The sequence below is a fragment of the Alligator sinensis genome, unplaced genomic scaffold, assembly GCF_000455745.1.
Source record: "Alligator sinensis unplaced genomic scaffold, ASM45574v1 scaffold879_1, whole genome shotgun sequence".
NCBI classification, from domain to species: Eukaryota; Metazoa; Chordata; order Crocodylia; family Alligatoridae; genus Alligator; species Alligator sinensis.
This window is the reverse complement of record NW_005842250.1, coordinates 771464-796519: the sequence shown is the minus strand read 5'-3', so window position 1 is coordinate 796519 and position 25056 is coordinate 771464. Positions and strand designations below refer to the sequence as shown.

Below are 25056 nucleotides of genomic sequence, written 5' to 3'. Positions count from 1 at the left end.
CGTCAGACCAGATTGGCACCTCCAGCCATGGATAGAAGTGGTGGTGGGTGCAACCGCCGACACTGTCAGACCCACCGTGTACCCCAACACCCACCCAAAAGCCCCCCACCCTCACACGCTTTCCACCCCTAGGCCACACAAGTCATGGGCCAGGTGTTTGCAAGTGGCTCTTGCAGGCTGACACTGGCAGCCTCCCAAGAGCCCTTTGCAAACAGGGAAACATGGGTTTCCCTTTTAGAAAGAAAATTCCCATTCCCACCCTCCCCTTCTTACCTTGATCTGCCATGTCTTCAGCGTCCACTCTAGACGTACTCTGAAGACCTTACTCTAAACCCTCAAACGGGCTCTCAGTCTTGCCCTGCTTTTATTCTGGGCACGCTCAAGGGGTGTGCTCCGGTGCAGGGCAAGTGGGAACCATAGAGACCTCTGGCCCAATACCAGAGTGTCTCTCTGGAGGACCTCTCGGGTTGCCTCCAGGCACGGTCTCGAGACCGTGCCTTGCTCTGCTGTTTCCCAGCATGCTTTTTTTAGACCCCTGGATATCCAGGAGTCTAATTTTTTCCCCGCAGCACGGGGAACACTTTTTCATTCCCGCACGTACCTGTTGCCCCGTCTCAAAGGGGTTTGAGATGGGGCAAGAGGCACGTGCGCGGTCATCTGGATGCATCCTATATCACACTGTAGCATCCAAAACCTCTGCCTATTGAGACGCCAGTAATTTTCAGCCCCTCCTATTTCTAGGACATGACAGCATCCTCTGTTACACTACACCACCACCATCAGGAATGTCTAGTATCATGACATAATACTGCATGCAGTATATTATGGCACATAGAAACTGCTAGCTGTGAACTTCTAGCATATGATTGCATTAGCTTTGCTATATTAAAGCAGAGTCCTCAATGTTTTAAGTGTCTAAATGCTGTAATTTAATATATTTCAGGCACTGTGGTCCTGTTACCATGCTGCTATTGGTGCTGGCTATTGGTATAATTTAATTACTTCAATAGGAATTATATCCTGAAGTATGAGATCAGGATTCCAGGAACCTCTAATACCAGGATATAAATTATTTTCCTCTTCTAAGCCTTTGAGCATCCATAGACATAGATAAGACAGGCAAACTTGCATTATTTCTGGTAAATTATTTGCATGCAATATCCTCAGCTGTGTTTTTCAAAAACAGCAAAGCAGCTTGAAAATTTAAAAAGTTAAAAAAATAAGGAAAATAAAGTAATATCTGTATTTAAAAGGGAAGGCAGTCTTAGAAACCTCTTATTCTTTGTTGAGCCATCAGTAGCACTGGTGAATCCTTTTACATGCATGTAGCTCTGAAGCTGTGCTCTGGGAAGAGCATGTTTAACAGAGGGGATGAAGTTCTGGCTCCTCTAAGTCAGTGTTAAATATCATATTCACTTCAAGGTAGTTACAGTTTCATTTTCAAAGTTTGCCCAATTAGGAGCAGATCTGGGATTCAAGATTGAAAATTATACATGGAGAAAGACTCACTCTGTTTTCTCTCTTGACTAGATACTCTTTTTTGTCTTCCCTCAGTCCAGCAAGGAACTCTGCATAGGCCTAGGCCTTAGCTCATACTGCTTCTTTTAGAGTTGTTACCTAAATGATTGCTTTTATCCACTGAAGACAAAACCTCCAATGCATGGAATCTAATATCCCAGTCCACTGCTAACTTTTCATCATCCTTATCCAACATAGCAGCAGTTACCCACATCCCACACATTTAGGGATTAAATAAAAAAAGCTATTACAATAAGCAGCTAGTTCATATGCAGATTACAACAAGAATACAAAATACTGCAAAATTTGAAGTAGGCAGATACTACTACAGAGACCTCTATATTATAAGTGGGTAGTCAGACAAGCATAGACAATTCATAACGAAGATAGCAATGAAGTAGAAGACTATCACTGTGTGAGAAGGCCTGAGGTGCTGTGGATCTGATCTCTCAAGGTCCTGAATATCCTTATCTCTCATGTTTAAAAGAGAGATCCCCTATTTTGTGTTAATTAAACTCAAAGGCATCTCTGTTTATCTCTTCTGTTGAGCGGCATAGGAAGGTGTGCTGTAAATCTCCTGCATGGACACTGTTGCTTTTGCCCTGCTGGTTTTCTCGTTTCTAGAGATTGGAGAATAGCAAGCACAGTGTATAACTTTCTTTAATTCAGTCACATATAGTAGAATGTTCCCCCAACTATGCAGTCAGTCAGTAATTCTCAAGCATGCACAAAGACACAGAATATAGCATTAAGCAGATATAAAGAGAACAAGAAGTCAGTGAAACAATCAGATTCAATACTGCAAAGCAATCCATACCCTCTGTTCTGCACTGTACATTTTCATCAAGCTAATGAACTATAAATCCTCTATTTACTGCCTCCTTTATTATATATGATTGGGAATATTTCCATGAGGAAGTCCTGCTCGGCAGTCTTCCCCTCAAGACAATAAGCCTCCTGTAAGTTTTCTACTTATCACCTGTTCTGAGACTTATAACCAGGGATCAGTGTTTTCCAATTGCTGCAAACAAAACCAGATTTTCTCTTTTAAAAGAGAAAAATATGGATTTTCTCTTTTACAGGAGACAATCATGGATTTTTCCCTTTAAAGTAGAAATACATGGGAAATGGTGGATTTCCCCTTGCAGGCTGGCAGAGTTCCAACCTGCAGGGGGCTGCCTGGGGATGTGAGAAGCATCAGGAAAGAGATCAGGCAGGGGGTACTATGTGTGTGTGTATACAGGCACTTGGCAGCCAGGCAGCAATGGAAAGTATCTCCCACAGATCCTTCCAGGTAAGTCTATGGGGAGAAGGGGTACAGACCATATGTTGGGTGGGGATGGGGAGAGGTATATGTCATGCAGGGGGGAGGGGGAACAGGCCACATGAGGGGAAACAGGCCATGCATTGAGGGAGCGGGGAGGAGACAGACAACACGGTGGGGGGGGCCTACAGCAGGGCGTAGGTGTGGGGCTGCAGCCAGGATGGACCAGCTCTGGGCAGGAGATGCCTCCATGGCCCAGTAGGTGGGGCCCAGCATGGGAGGGAGTGCTGCATTGCCATGGCTGTCAGGGTAAGGCACCCCCTGCCCACCCAACAGCAGCAGGGGGCACAGCTCCACACTGCCACTGCCACTGCTGTGCCTCACCATGGCAGCATGGCACTACCTCCTGTGACAGGTCCCATCCATGAGGCTGCAGAGGTGGTTCCTACCTGGAGCTGGTCCAGCCCAGCTATAGCCCCATGCTCCACTGTAGGCATGGAAATCTCAGGGGGTATGTGCCCTCCCCTCACTGTGCCCTCCCATCACTGGCAACACACAGGGGGTGCACATGGATGCACGTGCACCTCCTGAGCATGGCAGTGCACCCCCTACGAAAAGAGGTGAGTGGTCACCACTCACCACCCCTGCTCCTCACCACTGACACTGCTGGTGGTGTCTGTGGGTGGTCAGTGATTGCTGCTGGCCACTGCCGCCGCTGCCAGCAGCATCTGCAGGTGGTCACCAACCCCTGGTAGGTGCTCGCCACTTCCCCTCTCCCACCACCGGCAGCACTGGCAGCATCTGTGGGAGCTCCCCACTTGCCACCTCTGTGCTCCCGCTGTGGCCCCCACCACCACCAGGCCCCCCCAGCCAGTGGGGGCACACATTGTTCATGCCCACCACCTTCCTCACACACCCACTCCCTTCCTCACACATTGTGGGGCTGGAGGTGGGGGGCAGTGGGTCAGGAGTGAGAGGGACTAGCAGGGCTGGGAGGTGTGAGTTTGGAGTGAGGGGCACTGGCAGGTCCAGGGTCCTGCAGGTTGGGAGTGAGGGGCACTGGAAGGGCCAGGGAGGCTGGAGGTGGGGGGCAGTGGGTCAGGAGTGAGAGGGACTAGCAGGGCTGGGAGGTGTGAGTTTGGAGTGAGGGGCACTGGCAGGTCCAGGGTCCTGCAGGTTGGGAGTGAGGGGCACTGGAAGGGCCAGGGAGGTGTGGGTTGGGAGTGAGGGACACCAGCAGGGCTGGGGTGGGGAAAGGCTGTGGCTTGGGAGTCAGGGGCAACAGTATGGACATGGGCAGGGCAGTGGCATATCAGGGCAGGGCAGTGGCATATCAGGGCATATCAGGGCTACTCACAAAGCAGCATGGTGGAGAGCCATAGCTGGACCTATGTCCTAGTGCAGGGGAGGCCAATTCTTTTGGGTGGAGGGCCACTTACTGAGTTTTGACAAGCCATCAAGGGCCACATGATAGGCAGCCAGGGGCAGATAAATGTTAATTTTCTAAATTTTTTAGGGTCCCCACGGGCTGGATAGAATGGCCTGGCGGGCCGCATCTGGCCCCTGGGCTGCATTTTGCCTACCCCTGTCTCAGTGAGTGAAGATGGCAGGGGGAGCTCTCATTTTCCATGATAAAAGCCCCCACATCAAATGCCAAAATGTATAGGTATTTAGAATTAATTTTATTATAATGATTGAAGCACTGATGGGCTTTTAAATTGCTTTAAAACTGTAGATATATCAATAAAACATTGTGTTCAACTGATACCTATATATATAGTGGTATTTCATTTTAATCACAGAAAAAAACATGGATGTGGACATTTTTTAATCAGAGAATTTGCAAATTTTTTAATCAGTGAATTTTTTATTTTTAAAAAGACAAAACCAGGATCCCTGCTTATAACATTTTAAAGTGAGTGCTGTAATGATCTGAAACAATGCTACTGCAGATACAGGAATGCATCCTGGGATGAATTAATTACAGAAGCCATTAGAAGTTATACACATAGACCAGGTACAGGCATTATACTTTTACTGAGATAAGTGATTGGAAACTCTATATACCCATAACAGAACAGAAGTTTGGCACACAGAGACTGGTTTAAAAATGGCAGAACCCAGTCTAAGATTTGCCCCAGGGAAAATGTGTGTTCTGTTTGCTACTGATCTAAACTACACTGCTTACAGAAAACCATATAAATTGGATCAATTCCACCTTGGGGTTTTTGCATGTCTGTACCTAGCCATAGAAACAAGGCAGTAATAAGTATCTGGTGCTGTCCGTGGTGCTTAGTATATTTTCCACCTTTTTTCTTTTTTGATTTTCCTGTAGCATTAGCTTTATCACTTTGTATATATTGCAGAGTAGGAGCCAAGTTGAAAAGTTAGAGACATGCACTGTTTTTTTTAAGCACAAATATGATGTTTAGTTTCCCCCCCTCATGTTTAGAAAACTTCTTAATGGTTACGGAGATTTTCCTAAACCTACCCAATAACAACTTAGCACAGATAAAGCATTTTGAGTCCAAAAGTCACTTTTACAGATAGTACAATAGACTGGAAGTAGCTATACCTCCAAATGATAGGAGTTAAAAAGAAAATTCTATTATGTTTAAATTCACCATTGTGAACATTTTTCTGCTTCCCTCTAAAGCATCTGGTAGCAATCTCTGTCAGAGATGGGAGAGCATTTTAGGTGGACTAATAGGATAATCCAATCTGGAAATAACTGCAAGTCTGAATGTCACACTGTGCATCTGCCATACTCCAAAAAGTGACTCTGCAAAATGGCATTGGGTAATTCCAAATTTGTTGTCTCTCAGTTACAGTAGGTTGATACATATTTGCCAGATTTATCATTAACTGACTGAAACACAGGAAGCAATCCTGCTAATACGTCAAAGAACACACAGATTCCAGGGCAGTCTTATTGAGCAGAAATGAGGTGTACAAAGTAATAAAACAGAGTTTTGATGAGCCAAGTCAAAAGATAGGACTCTGACTACATGTTAGGAGCAGTGTTTGTGGGCAAAAAGATTGCCATTTTTGGATAGTGACAGCCAGTTTTCAGAGGAGAATTGCTATTTGATTTTAATGTCACTGCAAAGATAATTGCAACATTGCATCCAGAAGCATCTCACACTACAACCTGACTCCATCACATCCACTATACAGTAGCGCACTGGTTTTCAAACTGTGTCCCACAGAACCCTGGTGTTTCACAGTAGATTATCAGGGGTTCCACAGAAAGATTGGGGGTAATGCCAGAGAAGGCTGCGAGGCAGTGCACCACCATTGTAGACCAGATTGTCTAACTCCACCTCAGTCTTTAGGATAGGGATAGGGATTCTGCTGCAGAAAAAGTGATTTGAAAGTGTTCAATGACTTTATAAAGTTTGAAAACCACTGCCATATCAAAATAGCTTGAGACCTTCAGCAATGAGGCATGGGTTTATGCAGAAACAAAACTGCATCTGCTCAACTGTATTACAGCATAACATCTGGGAACCTCCAGTACTGAGACAAAACTGTTAACTCTACTGCATTAAAGTATCCAGAAATCCCCAACACTGAAATATCACTGTATCATCTCCTCAGGATTACAATGTCAATAAAGTACTGAATATACTTTGTGAGCAGAACTACATTATTTTTCAACACTAAATCTGGCTAGAACCTCATTGAGTACTAACTTCTTAAATAATACTGCAGAACACCCAGCTACCTATAGCACTTACCACCACTCTGGCTGTTCACTCTGTAGGAACCTGCAATCCTGAGAGAAGGAAAATACAGAAAAAGGGCATGAAAGATCTGTGGACTCTCCCTATACTATACAATCACAGTAGCAGCACCCATTGTGCTGGCAAAGGATATTTGGAGATTAATTAGTTATCCTACAAGGGGCAGTAAGTAATACTGCTCGTTGTATAACATTGGCAGCTATCTGGTTTCCATAGCAACATAGCTCTACTTGTGTACCTTTAATTTATTCACTGAGTGGTCCCTTTCCTGATCAAATGCAATAACGAGAAATGCCTTGTTTTTCTTGCTAATATCCTTGTACCCATACCCAGAGCAAGACATAGACCCTTCCCCAGGGGCATTTCTTACAGAGTGAGGATAACAAGAGGTAAATCTTGTTTTGGCAGCCATTCATATCCCACAAAGAACAACCGTATCTCTGCTACCTAAAGGTCTGCTCATTAAGATGGCTCCGGGTTTTTAAGCCCTTTTAAAGATACCTCACATGTTCTTGTTATTTCTGTTGCAGTGGCACCTATAGGTCCTAATCTCAAGTAGGACAGCAGCATGCCTGATACAAATACCCTATAAAGACAGCATTGCCTGAAGAGCTTGTACTCAAAAGGTAAGGCAAACAAAAGGCAGGAGGGAGAAAGAGAGACACAGACTGGCAAAGGGGTGTGTCCAATTGCCACACAGCATATCAGTGGCAGAAACACGGATTCAATTCAATTCTGTTGAATTGCACATTAGCACCCCAGGCCCTGGACCATGCCAGAGTTCATACTTGGTTTTTCCATCAAGGGTACCGCCCTGAACCCAGCATGCAGCACAGTCAAGAAGATAGTTCCCCTGTGGAAAATCTGATATAGTAAACATGGTTAACAGAACTATAGCCAACAAGTCCCTCCAGCCAGCAGATCTGGTAAGAAAGGACTCAAAGCACTCAGGAAAATTAGGCAACCCCTAGCATGGACAAATGCAATGTTTCCTCAGCAAGGGTTCATCATGCTTACCATGATCATGAAAAGAGCTTGTTCACATGAGGAGCCATCCCAGGGAGAATGAATGCAATCAACACGCTCCTGGGGACAGACTCATGTACCAAACACAGGCAGGAGAACAATGCCACAGAAATTCCTGCATTGATGGTGGGAGGGGGCAACATATATTCCTAGGAGAGAGCACATGAGGCAGAAGAAGGCAGAAGCATTTTCCTGTCATACCTGGCATGTGAAAAAGGCTCCTACAGTGAGAACATGACATACCTCTGGGCCAGCCTCTGGGCATGTACATGACAAAACTAATGTGAGAGAGTGTTCCCTCCCTACCCAGGTAGACATTGCTCCTTTCCCTCTGGAGACCTGGCCTATATGGCAAAGAGGTGAATGGCCTCCTTAATAGTGGAGTGGGCTGTCTTTACCTGATTCAATGGCTCTGAACTGGGTTGAAAGGCAATACTAGCATAATGGGAGGAAAGTGCCAGTTTGATATGCAGGAGACCTGGGTCAACTCCCTGTCACAGATATAGTACACGGGCACACATGATGATTACCTGATTATTACCAGGTAAAAGAAAATGGGACTTTACAGTGTATCTAGTGCTCAAAAGTGCATGGATTTATATGCAAGTTAACCCTCTTTCACTGAGGTCTAATCTGCCACAGATTAGCTTTCATTTAACTGTGGGCTAAGAATGTTTTCATGGTTCCTGCCTTCCTGTACCTCACAATAACTTGTTCCTAGGCTGAGGTCCTTAGTCTGTCTGTATTTCAGTGCTAATCTGTACAGTAAGGATAGAAGCCCTGCCTCAATGGGGTCTTGGGAAGATCAATGCACTAGGGATTAGAAGATGCTCAGGTACTATAATAATAGGAACCATGCAGGTACATACAAGAGGCAGAGGGCAGACTTACGAAGTGGTCCCATAAAGTAAGCAGTTAGAAGCAGGACTGAAGTGCTGCTCTCTGCACAGCAGAAGTTTGAAATGCAGGGAAATCTAACCTAGACCCGTGGGCAGCCCAGGTTCCAAAGCAAAGCCACATTTTGGTACAGCACTATAAGGCTTCACTGTGCAAAAACGTATGGGTCAAAGAGTTTATTCTGAGAACCAGAAATCCCTGTGAGCTAATTTCAGCCCTTCTGTATGTGTATGCAAGCCCCACTGAAATCAACAGATTTTGACCCAAGCCATTCCAGTGTTAAGAATATTTTTAACCCAAAATGGAACTTGAGATCAGGTGGGTACAAAACCCCCCCCACAAGCACAACAGGAGAACTGGTAGGCACAGAAGTTAAGTAGGAGAGTCCAGACCAGCATCCCTGCAGTGGGGCACTCAGAGGCAGCGGTGACTGCCAGTTGTATTCATGTGGCTGCCAGCAGTGGCCACATTTTTTGCGCCTTCTCCCCACTCCCACGTCAGCTCCTGGGGCAGTTTCCCCATTTACCCCACACCAGAGAAACAGGACAGGAGTACTAGGATACACATTTTTTAATTATCTTCTCTGGCAAGGGAAGCTTTAAATAAATCAGGGATTCTTCTACATAATTTAGAAACACAAAGAGAACAGAGAAATGGCCTCTGATAAATGTTGCCTTCAACCTTCCATAAACCTCAGCCTTTCGAGAACAGCAGATTCAGGAGAAAAGCTGCCTGGAAGTGACCCTAGGGAGGAGGGAGGACTGAGACAGGCCCTCTTCTTGACACCTCAGCAGTTAGGTGTCCTTTGCTAAATGCCAAGGGCTTCTGAAATATGTGTAATAATGCACAGGGAAAGATGTGCAGATGTCCCATTACTAATCAGTGGTCACAACTTTAGTGATGGGGAAGGGAAAATGGAGGAGAGAGATTTTCTTTCCAAGACACTCTCATTTTGTTTAACGTCAGAAAGCTTTTTTTCTAAGCTAGAAGGGAAGGTCTACACCATCAATCCAATGTCAAGGCCTGCAAGCTCACTGTAGGCACCTCTCCTTCTAATAGTATGTTTACATTTGCATACAGCCTCTGCATTGGATGCAGCCAATGCTGGTTTTTTTTACTTATAGGACACATACTGGCTGAGGAGAGGTAATATCTGGTCTTTGGCAGTTTATCCACCCAGGAAAGATTCCTCACCTCCTGAAGGAGCATTTTGAAAAACTAAAGTCATTGTACAAGAGAACTGCTCTCTAAAAGTACTAGAACTTTGGCCCAAATTAAGCCATCCGAGTGTAGTCTTCCAGCGAGCTGAGATACAACAGTGACAACCTCTATCACTAAAAAACAGAGAGAACACACCAGAGAGCCTTCAAAAATACTCAACCTTGTAAGTGTTTCCTTCTAACACCATCTTGCAAAGTGGTGGTGGGATAAAACTGTACAGCAAATATCATGTGCAACCCCAGAATCATATCATGAGGCCACTAAAATCATAAATCAGTGGAACACAGAATAAGGCACATTGATCCAGCACCATAGACTTGTCACACCATGTTAGAAACATGTTTCTTTGGGTGTAGGAAAGAATGGATTAGTTATTTTAGTCCAATCATTTTTTTATTACATATGCAGAACACATTACAGTTTATTCAGAAAAGGTCTTAATGCTTTTACTCTCTATAATTCTCACCCACTACAGAAATGCAGCTACTTTTGGAATGGAGCATATATGACATTCTTCACTATCAACACTACAATAGGTGTTGTAGTGAAGGAGAAAAATAATTACAGAAATAATCTATGGCAGCAGAATTTAATTAAACAGACTGAAATTTCATCAGCCTTCCTCTCACAAAATATGATAACTCTAATGACTTGGAGTGGCCACTGCCTTGGGTTTGTCTCTCTTCCAAAAGATGAATAAACATGTTGCTGTTTGCTCTATTGTACTTTAGACTTACCATGTTGACTTCTGAAATCTGGTCAATACTGGAGATATGAATGCTCATTCCCACAGTGACAGGGTTACCTGAAATGCAAAAGGACAAGGTTAAAGCAATCTGAGAACTCAGCCACTCAGCCTCCCATTTCAGCACTTACTCAGAAATACATTTATACACAATGCACTGTAGGAATTCCAGGTTTGTTGGCTTTCAAGCATCTTCACATCAAGAGGGCTTAATTGTCAGGGGCAAAGGGGTGGGGGAGAGTTGACTCCTACCTTGCACAATAACCCTAGGACTGAGAGATAAGTTGGATTTTTTTCCTTCTTGAGGATCATAGCCAGTAATATCATTTCTACAGGTAATGCCCAGTAATGCCCTCAGTGATACCAGCAGAGCCCCATTCCTTTCAGAGAGCTTGTATAAGGCACTGATTGGCTACCTAACTAGAATATAATAAACAAGTCTGCTGGTGATGTACAAGAGAGGAGAGACTCCAGCTTACTCCCTCTGCACTGGGTGGGCTCTGCAATGGCAAAACCATTTAAAAAAACCTGTGTTGGTTGGTATAACTGGACATGCACAGAGCAAGAAGATACCATTTTACACTTATTTCTCAAAACAGAATTGCATTTCAATTACTTATCCAACTCTACCTGCTTCTTCCTAATCTGCCTGGTAATAGGTACCAGCTTGGTCCCACCACACCCCAACAGCCAAGGAACTGTGTGAATATCTTTGAACATGTTCACTGAAGGACTGGAATATTCTCTTATCCTGAAGGTTCAATGGCCGAATGATGCTCACTGTAGAACCCATGTCCAACTGAAATACATGTAACGGGCATGTGAAAAAGAACACAGCCCTCCAAAGGCTGCAAAATGCCCCTCTCTTAACACTCATATGCCTCACTGCTATACATATAAAACATCCTGGCTCTGAGTAATTTACAATAATAATTCCCTACCTGCAAGATTTCAAGATGCAGTTTTTTGGACACTAATGTAATGTTCTCTGTGCACACTGCAATTATAAAGTACTGTATGCATGCTAGTATTACCTAGGTCTACAGAGGGGGAAAAAAGAAAGACCTACTACCACAGCCAGAAAGGGGAGAACTCCTATAAGAGACAGGAATCTAGTTTAGGGGAAGTTAGAGACCTAGGGTTTTAGTTTTCATTTTTGTCTACCTTAACCCTGAACCCCTCTGAATGGGCCTTATTCCAAAGGCATCCTAGTCTCTCATTCTTAGGGTGACCATATTATTTTTAAGGAAATCCAGGACACTGCTCCCCCCACTCCCCGGTGTTAGTGATGTTGCTGTGGGCAGAGGCAGGTGGGCAGAGGTGCAGAGCTCAATCTGGGGGGAGGCAGATTGGCATGGTACATGCTGGGCCCAGCTCTACCTGAGTAGCAACTGGAGGCAGATGGGGGAGGGGAGGGCTGGGCACTGCTCCAGTCTACCTGTCTTGCTCCTGAACAGCAGCAGCAGTGCCTGCTCACTTGCCTGTCTGGCACACTATGCTGCTTCACCTCCACATCAAACTGTGCCCCACAGCCCTGCCCCCCCGCCTCTGCCTCTGCCTCTGCTTCTTGGACTTTTCACCAACCAGTCAGGACTGGCCTATGAATCCAGGACTGTCCCTGCCAACCCAGGGCATATCCTCATCCTGTGTCTCTTCCAGTGAGTGATTGTGTCTGCTCCCTGCAATATGCAGACTTGCTGCCTGATATCAGAAATGGAGCAGCAGCAAATTCTGCCACACAAAGCATTAACTTTTCCATCGATTCATTAGCAGATCCAAGTGCTGAAATATTTACAGATAATCATGCAATGACTAAAAAAATAATAATTAGCAAACAGGGGGAAACGTATGAACTGGAAATGAAATGATATTTTAATTATGTGTTACCAGAAGTAGAAAAGTAGTGTCATTAAGGCTCCCTTGTGATTGGGTGTACTGTTACAGAGACCCTCTGCCTACAAATTAGACAGCATTATCCTTTAATGGAATATGAATAACACTTAAAACATCAGAATCAATATCAACTCTAATTAGAACCTCCTATGCAAATCTCCTTAACGAGGCAGTGCATCATTTTTTCCCTTCTCTTTCTGACTCAGAACTTGTTGGACATTCTGCAGCAGGAAGTAACATTCACTTTGCATTGCTGGACTTTAAAAAATATAGGCAGCTGGTTAAAAGCCTTAGTAGGGAAACGTCTTTCCTTTGCAAGTTTCTTATGATTTTTATTGAAAGTACTAGCAAAGATCAGGGTCCTGTTGTGCTAGGGGATGCACATACATATAGCAAGACACAGTCCTTGCCCTGAAGAGCTGAAAGCCAGGGGAAAGAAGTAGGAGGGAAAACAGAGATTTGCCTGAGGCTACACGGCATGTCTGCAGCAGAGCCATGACTAGGACTCAGAAAGCCTGGCTTCTAGTCTTGTGTGCTGGAGGGGCTAAGTATGAAAGTGATTAAAGTACCTCACTATAGCTCTAGAGATGTGAGTTTAAGACATGACTCAAGACTTGTGATGAAGGCTCCCTCGGTCAACCCAGCTCTAAATGGGAGTCTACTCATTCAGGTTAAGAAGTCAAAGACATCCAGACACTAGCCACCTCAATCTCTTGCATGCCACTGGCTACAAAACTGCCCCTTTCACCCCAATCTGTTTTGCTATTCAATATGTGCTGCTTTCTCTCAAAGACCCTGCCACTGAGACCTGTACCATTTGTCTCCCTCCAGCCCACACATTGTTGGTTTTTGTGGTTTTACAAACACAATTTTCCAGTGTAAAAATATATTTTTCTCCCCTGCTGTGGCATGAAAGACCCATTAAAACACCAAAGGAAACTGAGCGACTTTAGAAGGGTAAAACAGTGACAATGTCTGTACACAAGGACCTGTCAAATGCACAGCCGATCTAATCTAGTCTATCTATCTAAGCTTTATGCTGCATTCATCACCATGGTATCTGCATGCCTGAGGTCATATGATGACTCAGTGTCAATGTCATGAATAGAATCCAGGACTCCTAACTCCCAAATCCCTGCTCTAAGGAAGAAAAATGATGGAATTAAGATCCACAAAGTGCCACTTCTAGCTGAGCTTAGCTCAGCTCCTACATGTTCAGCCAGATGCCCATCTCTAGCTTACCATGCTTGCCAAGACCCCCAGAATTTCTATGACAAGCCTGAACTGGGGTGACAAGTAGGAGGTTTCTGTAATGGCTTGAGACCTGTGGAGTGTGGCCCTCATTTGGTAGACATAACAGCTTGAGAATCCTGTGACCTTCACACAAATTATAAAATTAGGAGGTTTATTAAGTATGTCTTGAAGGTTCCTTTACCTTGCTGAGCAAGCCACTTATAGCTGGGCATAAGTGCCCACTTTATCTTCTCATGCCAGAGTAGACAGAAAAATGAATGGAGCCTTGCTTTCTTCCTCGTGCTGACTGAGCACATCTACACGTGCCGTTGCCGAAGCTCCCAGGCACATGGCTTGCATATGCACCTGGCCTGCAGCATATTGAGCCAGGATGCAGCAGCCTGCACCCCGCCCCTCCCCCCCCACCTGGCAGCGCCTGCTGATTTGGGGCTTTTTTTTTAACAAGTGCCGGGAGCTGGGGTGGGCAGGACAGCCATTGCCGGGCTGGGGAGCATCGGCCTGGCTGATTCAGAGATTTGGCAGCAGCCGAATCTCCAAATCAGATTTGGCTGAATCAATTTGGGACAGTGATTTGAATCACCAGATCGAATCACTGTTCCCTCAATTGGCCGAATCTGAATCTAAAGCAAATACTATCTGCTTCGCACAGGCCTAGTGCACGTGTAGACACTGAGATGTTAATTCATTAATTAATTGTGCAGTAAACATCTTGTGTAGATGCATCTACTGGGTGGGAATTGGTACACTTGTCCCTCCCCCACTCTCCAGCTGACACGTGGAAGAAGAAGGAAGTGAATATGCATCACAGAGATGGCAAGAGGGCATAAGGTCCAGTTGGTACTGGATGTAGACTCAGGAATTCTGGCCTCTGATCCTGTATTGGCTACTTTCTATAAAGCTATAGGAAATAATTTCACCTCCCCTGTTCCAACGGTTTTTAGTACATACATTGCATGACTTGTCTATTTAGATTCCAGATTCTTCAGCCTCAGAGCCTTGTGCTACTACTATAAATGAAAAAATTAAACTAACCAGTCTAGTTATGAGCAAGGTACAAATAAATAAGCTACATAACACGTAATAGAGTGGGCAACCCTTCCAATGCTATGAAAAATACAGGATTGTTACAAAAAGGAGGGAATTTTAAAAAACTGTCAAGGTTTGTCCAATAGGCAGGCCCTAAAGTTACTCAGTTAGAGTAAGGGGAAGAATTGGGCTCGATATTAATGGCACACTGTATTTGCATTTTACTCTTTGAGCTGGGACAAAAAGGTCAGTTTTTGTACACATGCTTGCACATGGAAAAATAATTCACAAATGGGCAGCAAATGAAAGTATGTCACCTGTGCCACCAAACCACATCTTTTAAGAAAAATTGCAAGTAATGCCTATTTGTTCCCAGATGAAAAAGTTCACTTCCTAGCATCACAAAAGAAGTAAATGCGGAAGGGAGGAGACTGGGAAATTCAAAATTCAAAGCCAGATTTTTTTTTTTTTTGGTTTTCACACAAATCCTGCTAAAATGTTATTTAGTAGTGACTGAAAATTATTACTCAATGACAACTGTCTAGCATCCACTGTGAGAACAAGTTTGCAACGTTGCCACACTCAATTTTATTGATTCTCATAATATTATTTTTAAGCTCCCAGCCCCAGGTGTTATGTCAAGCTATTAGAAACAGTACCAGTCCCAAAACAAATCACAAGGAGACTCCACTGTTTACTTCTTTCCACCCCCAAAACTGATTACCTCCCATCTCTTCCATGCAAGACGTATATACAGTGACTTTCATTGGTATCACAACAATGAGTGTGTAGGGACTGATCACAGTTTTTGTCCTCTGAAGCTGCTCCCTTCTGATAGAAAGTAACACATATCTATAGGGCAATGCAGCCCTGCCAGTGTTGTACTCAACCCAGGGATGACCAAAGGATTTCACTTTCCCAGGATGGCCATCTGTCATAGCAATAGTCATGCACACATGCATACATGCATGCATACACATGCACACACAGAGAGAAAGGAAATGTGGTGCTGGGCTCCCCTGGCCAGCAAGGAAGATTTCTCAGCACTACTCTGACCTGGATCAGGGTCTTCTTTTTCAAAGGATCCTGACTACGGGACACCTTCCACACATGAGTCTGTCAGACCCTCCATAGCTGCACTGGAAGTTGCCTGGAAGCCTACCTATTCAGGCCAGCTTTGCTTCAACCAATTTCCTCTGGTTAGGTTCCTTCGTTTGACATCCTCTCTTTTCTTTAGGCACCATCCTTTGAAGCAGAGGTCCCTTGCACAAAATAAAACTGTGCCTAGACCTAAGAGTCGGAGACTGTATATAGACACAAATAGCCATTCCTTTAACCATTCAGTATGATCATCTGTAAGCACAGTCTTTACTCCCAGTGTTCCAGAGCCAGAGAACCTATAAAAAACAATGGCACATGGTGCAGAGTAGGCCATAGTCACTAGGGCTGTGCAAAATGGAAGCGTTCTGTTTCGACCAGCATTTTGATGTTTCAACAGAACAGTGTTTCATTCCAACTTTTGTTTCCAGTCGAAACGGCTGTTCTGTTTCGTTCTGTTGGAACGTTTTGCCGTTTCGACCTTATTTCCACGTTTTGCCCATAGGATATAATGGAGAAGGTTGAAACAGCCTATAACTTTGTCGTTTCTGGCCAGATTTAGATGAAACTGGCAGGAATGTTAGTCCCTTCTGAGGGCATAAAGCATGACAGGTAGCAAGAAGATAGGTTCAGGGAGTTTGGAGAAACTATACCACAAAGTCTTGAGAGAAAAACTCATGTCATGTGCATGTGTTAAGCCACAGCAGGGTCAAAACTGCAGGCATGCTAGCCCCTGCTGAGGCCACAAAGCCTGCCAAGTTTCAAGGAGATAGGTGCAGGGAGTTCAGAGAAACTGCACCCCAAAATCCTGAAAGCAAAACTTGTCTCTCATGTGTGGGTTAAGACACAGTGGGGCCAAAACTGCAGGCATGCTATCCCCTAAGGAGGCAACAAAGCCTACTAAGTTTCAAGGAGATAGGTGCAGGGAGTTCAGAGAAACTGCACCCCAAAATCCTGAAAGCAAAACTTGTCTCTCATGTGTGGGTTAAGACACAGTGGGGCCAAAACTGCAGGCATGCTAGCCCCTGCTGAGGCCACAAAGCCTGCTAGCTTTCAAGAAGATAGGTTCAGGGGTTCTGGGTTTTGGGGCTCTGCACCTCTGGCTGCTGACAGGCAAAACCAGTCATGGGTGCTTGTGCAACTGTGTCTGTCTTGGCAGAGGGGAGCGGGAAACCACTGCAGGCTTGGCTGCTAGGCCCTGCTGCGGCCACAGGGCCTGCCAGCTGTTAAGGAGATAGGTGCAGGGGGGTTCTGGGGCCCTACACTCCTAGCTATTGACAGGCAAAACTTGTGTCATGGGTACTTGTGCAACTGCTGCCTCTTATCAGGCAGCAGGACTGAAAATCCCCCATCACTTGTCACCAAGACCTGAGGGTAATAATTGACCACAGTATGAACATGAGCCGGCAGTACGATGCTGGAGCCGGCAGGGCCAACAATACGCTGGCACGCATCAATTGATGCATCTCCAGCAAAGCCATTGCAAAGAGGTGATTCTCCTGCTCTACTCAGCTCTACTCGGCATTGGTGAGACCACAGCTGGAGGACTGAGTTCAGTTCTGGGCTCCGCAGATTAACAAGGATGTGGTAAAGCTTGAGAGAGTCCAGAGAAGGGCCACTCATATGATCAGAGACTTGCACAGCAAGCCATATGAGGAAAGGCTGAGGGACCTGGGACTCTTCAGCCTGAAAAAGAGAAGGCTGAGAGGGGACTTGGTAGCAGCTTACTGCTACATCAGAAGCATACATCTAGGGCTTGTTGAACAACTGTTCACCAGGGCACCCTGGGGGAAAACTGGAAGTAATGGTCACAAACTCCTGGAAGATTGTTTCAGGCTAAAAACTACTTCACAACTAGGGTGTCCAGACTGTGACCATTACTCCTAGTTTTTTCCTTGACAGCTGGCAGGCTTTGTGGCTGCAGCAGGGCCTAGCAGCCAGGCCTGCAGTAGTTTCCCCTCCCCCATGCCCCAAGACAGACAGTTGCACAACCACCCATGTCATGAGTTTTGCCTGTCAGCAGCCAGAGGTGCAGGGCCCCAGAACCCCTGCACCAATCTCGTTGACAGCTGGCAGGCTTCGTGGCCTCTGCAGGGGCTAGCAGGCCTGCAGCTTTCACCCTGATGTGCCTTAACACAAACAATGTCACCCATGTCATGAGTTTTGCATGTCCGCAGCTTGAGGTGCAGTTTCCCCAAACTCCCTGCACCGATCTCCTTGAAACTTAGCAGGCTTTGTGGTCTCCACAACGGCTAGCGTGCCTGCAATTTTGACTACACTGTGGTGTAACACAAACATGTTACATAAGTTTTGCTTTCAGGATTTTGCGGTGCAGTTTCTCCAAACCCCCTGCACCTGTCTCCTTGAAACATGGCACGCTTTGTGGCCTCAGCAGGGACTAGCATTCCTGTAGTTTTGACCCTGCTGTGGATTAACACATACACATGACATAAGTTTGGCTCTCAAGAATTTGGGGTGCAATTTCCCCAACCCTCCTGTACCTATCTTCATGAAACTTGGCACACTTTATGCTCTCAGAAGGGGCTACCATTTCTGCAAGTTGTATCCAAATCTGGCCAGAAATGACAAAGTTATAGGCTGTTTCAACCTTCCCCATTATAGCCTATGGGCGAAACGTCGAAACAGCGTTGAAATGGTGAAACTTTTCGACTTGCCTCATTTTGTTTCAAGGCTGTTTCAACCATATCTGTTTTGCTTCAATTTTGCTGTTTCAACCTCAAAACAGGTCAAAACAGCGTCAAAACAAAACTGGTGGAGAAATTTCGCGCAGCCCTAATGGTCACTGGCCCTGCATTGGCTGGCAGAGCTCAGCACGCATACATGGGATGCAAACTTGGCAAAGGAACTATCCTTCTGCTCCTCTCTGCACTTGTATTCCTTTCCCACCCCTGCTGTAGTATATGCCACTATGAAACTGGGGATCCTTTCTTCTTGTGCACTTGCACCTTTCAATTTATGTAGACATTATATTTGTACAGAGACAGCAGCTACTTTGATCTGGGAGTTGCTGCTGCCATGCTGCAGCAGAGATGCATGCACTTACTTTATATGCACTCTTTACAAAACCTGATGTTTATTCTTTCTTGTCACTGGTTTCTAGAATCATGCATACTAGGTAGGTTAGATTGAAGGTAGGTGCTTGCTCTTTACATGCAGAAAGAGAACAATTTCCTCAAGCCACTGCGATTGCCTTGTTCACACTGCCAAACCCCAGGGCAGTGTGCATATGATCTTATGAATTAAAGCCATAGTTTGATATTGAATAACTCACTACCAGTGAGTTACACAAACTGCTGACAGGTACTGATAGATTACAGGTGATATCCCATAGGTAATCATGGATTATAGAGTCTGACTCACATTCAGCATCAGGTTATGAATGACTAAAGGCTGTGTCAGTGGTGTGGATGGAACAGCAGTGAAGCTCCGTTATGGAGAGCTGACAGTTACACTCTCACTGCCGTAACATAATTCACCTGAAAAAAATCTGTTCCATTCTATTCCATGTAGGTCTTACACCTTACTCCTTTATCTACAAGGCAAGGGATAAGAACTTCTGGTTACTGCAAAATGCCATACTTCCCATCTAATAACAGACACCCTGGAGTGTCTTAGTGTTTTTGGAATATGGGACGACTATAATAAAGGGGGTTATTCAATTATTATCTATTACAGATATGCCTAGAAGTCCAGTCAGGGCCAGGGTTCCATTATGCTAGTGCTAGGCAGATCTTTATTAAAAGACAGTCCTCATCCTAAGCAGAGAGGCAGGCAGGAAAAGCAACAAAGCAGCAGAATTAGTAAAGAAGTGTTTGAAACTTCCAACCAATTTTCAGATTGTTTTTGTTTCATAGTCTAGTATTTAGGGCTGGGGGCAACAGAAAGGGTTAATATTGCTTGAGAACCATGAAGAGGTGACCATATGTCAGGAAATCAGAATTGAAGTGTTTGTGGAAATGTTTTTATCCTGCATCTCTTTGATTTATGATGCTGTGTGGAAGCAATGAGTTCACCTGGGTCACTTAATCACTTGCTTAAATCTTTCCAGAACAATCAAACTTTAAATACACACCAAAAGGTCCCCAAACCCATATCACCTGTGTCTTTATTCCCTCTGTGTTCTCATGACTCACAGATCTCTTTTCCACTGTCTCCCTTAGCTAAAAGCCAACCAGACAAGAAGCCTGTTGTACCCAGCACAACATCCATAAACATCAAATGTTTATAAAGGTTGATATCAAAGTCCTTTCACCAGCATTCCTCTTACATTCTATCCTTTTTTCCTAGCAAGCCACTTTTTACATACATGCTCTGCTAGTCTGGACCTGGACAATCTGATACCAGTGTATCATGCAATGGAGCTAGACTGTAGTAGGGTTGCAGTGTTGTTGTTTGGCCATAGCAGAAGTGCTCACATTGCACCCTAAATACCTGTCATCAACCTCAGAAAGGACATGAAAAGAAGAAGAAAAGTTGTAGTTGCCATGAGGATCTGTGAGATATGAGAGAAACAAGGTTTTTTTGGTAATGTCTTCTATTGGACCAACTAAGTAGTTGAGAGAGATGTTAGATAAGCTTTTGGGCACAAAGTGTCTTTCCTCAGGTCTATGTAAGAAACAGAAACAGCTTAAATTAAATACCAGGTAAAACAATGACTGGACTGTTGCTTTAAGCATATTGTTGGGTGGAGGATGAGGATGGTCACTCTAGGAGTTAAGGGCCAAAACCAAGATGTTCTCATTCTCACCCTGATTTAATTGTCTGGTTGAATGAGTATGAGCAAATAAATACCATGTTGCCTTCAGTTGCTGGGGTCAACAGGCAGAGTAAAGGAGTTGTTATTGCAGCTAACTAAGAAAACTCTCCTTTCACTCAAGTACTAACAACACATTTTTGGGGTAGAATGACCAAGTGCACTACCCTAGCTTTCTAAGGTTGGGTGCAATTTCCAGTAGCACGTGGGTTTATTACATTGCCTTTACCTGCACCCATAGGGTTTCCACCAGCACCATCCAGGCTAAAGTTCTCTAATGCTGAGATCTTAAGCACTGAGAGAGTGTGTACACCATATAAAGGGTGGGAGGAGGGAATAATCTTCTTGACCCCACTTCTCATCTATCCACACTGCATCTGGTAAGACATAGTGTGACCCCATGTGATGAAGCTAAATATGAGTTCCAACCTGTGCTGCTGGCCTCTGTTTAGAGCATGGCTTTTGGCCAGTATCCAATCAGATTTCTCAATTTGCACTATTTATCTAATAAAGAGGAATGTTAGAGGTCTCTCATGAGAAATGAAATGTTAAGAGCCAGCAACCTCCACCACACAGTGAAGTATCAAGGATAGTGCACAGGGTGTGATGGAGTCATTAAGGCTTATGCCACAAAACAGAACCTGAGGTTTATAATCAAACTGTCTTTTGGCTGTCGTCCTCTCAGATCTCATAAGCTAAGAGAGGTCTGAGCCAGCTTGGTATTTGTACAGAAGATCTCTCAGGAACAGCTAAGTGCTTCAGAGTTAATAAGACTTCATAACATGACACACTTTTCTCTGTATAAACACTGAACTAATTCCTCAGCATAGAACCAGGGGGCACTGTACTGCCGGCAGGGCTGTTTTTCAGCTGAGACATAGTCATACTCACATAGACTCATCCTTACCCCTTGACACTATTTGCAGGAGTATGGGTGTTAACCTTAGTGCAAAAGCCAAATTTCAACCTGATGCTGACCTAGGTTACCACTGCAATTTTAGATGAAGTATTTCCACTACTTGACCTTAGCTGGTTGTCACCATTGTTGTGCATTGCTAACATCTGCCATGTTTCATGCCAGAGGGGGCTGTTTTTCAGAAGGGAATGGTGTCAGCCCAGCGCAATAGTTGCAAGGCACTATTCTGGAGTGTTCCTGGAGGAGTGGTGCCATGTCTGCATAAATATAATAAGCATGTTGTGAATGTTCCAGGAAAAGCAGACAGCTAGCAAACAATCCTTGAGGCACAGTGGATTACAGAGGCTATTCCATGGGTATTTTTAATGGATTAGTGGGCATTAAAGTGGGATGTTGTGACTATCCCATGGAAATTTGGAAGTTAAAGAGAACAATTAATTGGCTGCAACAGACTATAAAAGTGTCCCATGGGTATTGGAGGATTATAGAGGAAGCTAGATCAAGGTTGATTTTAAAAGATGATGGTAAGCAGCTACTCAGACTGATTAAAAAGAAAGCATCAAACATGCAGGCTTAAAATGAAGGAAAGGGAGAGAGGCACCAAACCTGTGCAACTGTGGGGAATTCCTTTTCTACACCCCAGGTCAGATATGCCTAGGCCTGATTTTTAGTACACGTAGTCTCATTCATGTTAGGGGGGGCTATGTGTGTGCTTAAATTTAGGCATGTGCTTGTACATCTTGGGACCATATTTTTTATAGTTATTTAGGTCCTTGATCATGCAGCTAGATGCTTCTGCAAATTCCACCAGGTGCTTAATTACCACTGAGAATCATGCCACATCTACTGGGCAGATAGCTGCCCCCCCTCTGCTTTGTAATAAGCAGGGATCCTGGTTTTCTCTGATTTAAAAAAAAATCCCCATTTTTTTTAATTAAAAAAAAGTAACCCCAAATCCACATTTGTCCATGATTAAAATGAAACACCACGAATATAGATTTATATATTGGGGTGTTTCATTTTAATCACAGAAAAATGTGGATTTGGAGTTCATTTTGGTTGTTTTTTTTAAAACTGAAAAGGGGTGGGGGGATAAATCAGAGAAAACCAGGATCCCGGGTAATAAGGTTCCAGGTCTCAGTTGTAATCTCCATATCTAATGGAGATCTAATGTACTAATCCCCTCCATGCAGGAAAATATATCACTTTACTAGCACATTTGGTAGGGCTTGCTTAATTTATTACTATTGTAGTTACACCTGGGGGTTCCATCTGCAATCTGTAATTTCTTTTATTCTTAATTCATTCACTTCTCACTACACTCCATCTACCATGGAGCCTAATCACAACCTTAGCTGCTTCACAGTGAGGATAGTGTGCAAGCCTCCCCACAGGAGGTGGGGCAGGGTTACTGTCATGTCACTGACCCACACCAGACAGCAAAACTAAGTTTACAGAGTGAGAAACATGCTGCACTTTCTCTAGAACCACAGTGGAGGCCACTCTGGCTCATATTCTCCTGGCATTCCCTGTTGTATTACACATGCCTCATGCTGGATATTCTCTTAGAAGATTCTCTCACCACCATGTACAGCTCACAGATGAGTGACAAGGGAGTATGCAGTTTTATGGAGGGCTTCCTTGTCCAGAATCCTTTGTAAGAAAGGCTAGCCAAAGTACAGCATTCTATATGTAGAGACTGCCTGGGGTAATTTTGTTTAGATATGTTTTTATTTAGCTCATGTTCTCCATTTTGGAGAAGGGGGAAATTTTGACTTCTTCCAGGTTACACCCAATGGAACAGTCTTCAGGAACTCTACACAATTTCTCCCTGGCACTTAACAGGGCTCATTCTTGGTGTGGCATGGAGGTGCTATGTAGGCTCTAACAATGAAAGAATCAATCCAAGAATGTCTTTTCCAAAGGGTGAAAGTGGCATGAAACAAAAAAGTATTCACAGACTAAGCTTGTGAACAGAAGAGAAACAAGAAAGATTTGAGAGACACAAGTGTTAGATTCATTTTCCCATCCTCAGTGACCAACTGATGTCCCTCAGGATATGTCTACACTTCAGTAATAAAGATGGTGACTGTGCCATAGTGGCAACAGACACAAGCTGTCTTTAAACAATTTAGCTTGGATTTAACAGAGTAGCCAAAAAACCATGGAGGTGTGGGCTACAACATCTGTCTGTGAAGCTGGTTGAGTAATTGCACATTAAGCCCATGCTGAGCTCTAAACTACTACCAGTACACAAGCTAGGCAGTTTAAAACTAGCTCAGTTGTGCCTATACAAACTGAAGTCTCACCTTTGACTGTAGTATAAGCTTACCCAAAGTGGAAGGCCAGCAGCATTGTTCAATTAGCATCCTTTATTGAAATCTGAACTCCTTTGTATTTTCTTTAGATAGTCAGAGTTCTTGTTTGCTATGCACTTACTCAGCTGGTAATGGAGTTATCTCTGTTACTAAAGTCCTAAATATCCATAGCTATTTTCCTTGCAGAATGAGGAAGTCTAGGAAGAATTCCTTTAGATACCCATGGTGCTCTTCATCAACTAGACCTCTATCATTGGTGCTCTGAAATAAGCCCAGTACTCTGGTTTTCAAGTGCTACCATGTAAGCACAGGGTATGTGGGGTGAGGTTTTCAAAACAGCTCAGCTCCTTTCAGGAAACTAAAAAGGGCCAGATTTCCAGAAGAGCTCAGCATTCCAGGTACACATCTGATGCTGAGCAATTAAAATAAAAAAATGAAATAGTTGTTCATTAAATACATGGGAATAGAGCTTTTTTTTGTTCAGTTGGCCCTAACAGAGAATGCTGAGCTCAGCTTTTTTTCGGGGGGTGGAGGAAGGGGGACGGTGACTCTCTTCCCTTACAGAAAACTCCACCCTTTTTTTTCCCCAGGGAGGGGCAAAACAAACATTTAACATGGGGACTTCCTTCCCAGGGTAAAGCTTCTTCCTCAGTGAAAGAGCCTTACTCACCTTACTTATTTCAATACAGGGAGTTTCCTGTGCTACTTCCAGCTCTGATCAGCCCTGGGGGAGAAGGCAATGAGGCCAATTTTGAATTTGCACCCCTTTCACAGTTTTGTAACTTATCTTACAGGTAAATCCTATGTTTATAATCTTATATCCTTTGTTATTTACATCACAGAAGTATACAAGAGTTTAAACCAATTAGGACCCTTTTGTGCTAGGCACTGCATACAGCCAGTCCTTGCCTCCAAGAGCCTCCTGTCTGTATAAGACAAATAAAAGCATGGCCCAGGGGGAAGCAGGGGAAAGGGACAAGGAAAAGATCACAGTCTCCATTTTCCAGATGTGGAACAAAGGCACAAGCAGTTTCAGGGTCCAATCCAAAGCCTACCCAAGTCAATTCACACCTTTTAATATTTGTCAGTCTTTCTGAAGCAGAGTGCAGCAGTAAGTGCACCTACAAGTCAGCAGTTTCCAGTTCAGAGGAGGTTAACAAACAAAAACAGTGCTACAAATGCACTGTGAATCAGAAATACAGCATACATTTCATAACATGGCAGCCTTTCTTTCCCCCTCTAGAGAGAACTCCCTATGTTTTTCAATAGGCTCAGTATCTTCCAACCCACATACACAACCTGTGGTAAGAAGAGAACCAGTGTTTTTTTTATAGAGAATTTCCTTACCCAGGACCTTTTG

At 44.2% G+C, this 25056-nt stretch overlaps 1 protein-coding gene across 2 annotated transcripts in view; it reads right to left on the bottom strand.

Moving 5' to 3' along the window:
- The window catches only part of LOC102382075 (gamma-aminobutyric acid receptor subunit beta-4), a 124153-nt gene that overhangs the window by 72920 nt on the left and 26177 nt on the right, over positions 1-25056 (bottom strand). For both annotated transcript variants that reach the window (XM_006027533.1, XM_006027534.1), the window contains exon 3: positions 10410-10477. In XM_006027533.1, the coding sequence (XP_006027595.1) occupies positions 10410-10477 (68 nt within the window). The remainder of the gene's footprint in view (positions 1-10409; positions 10478-25056) is intronic.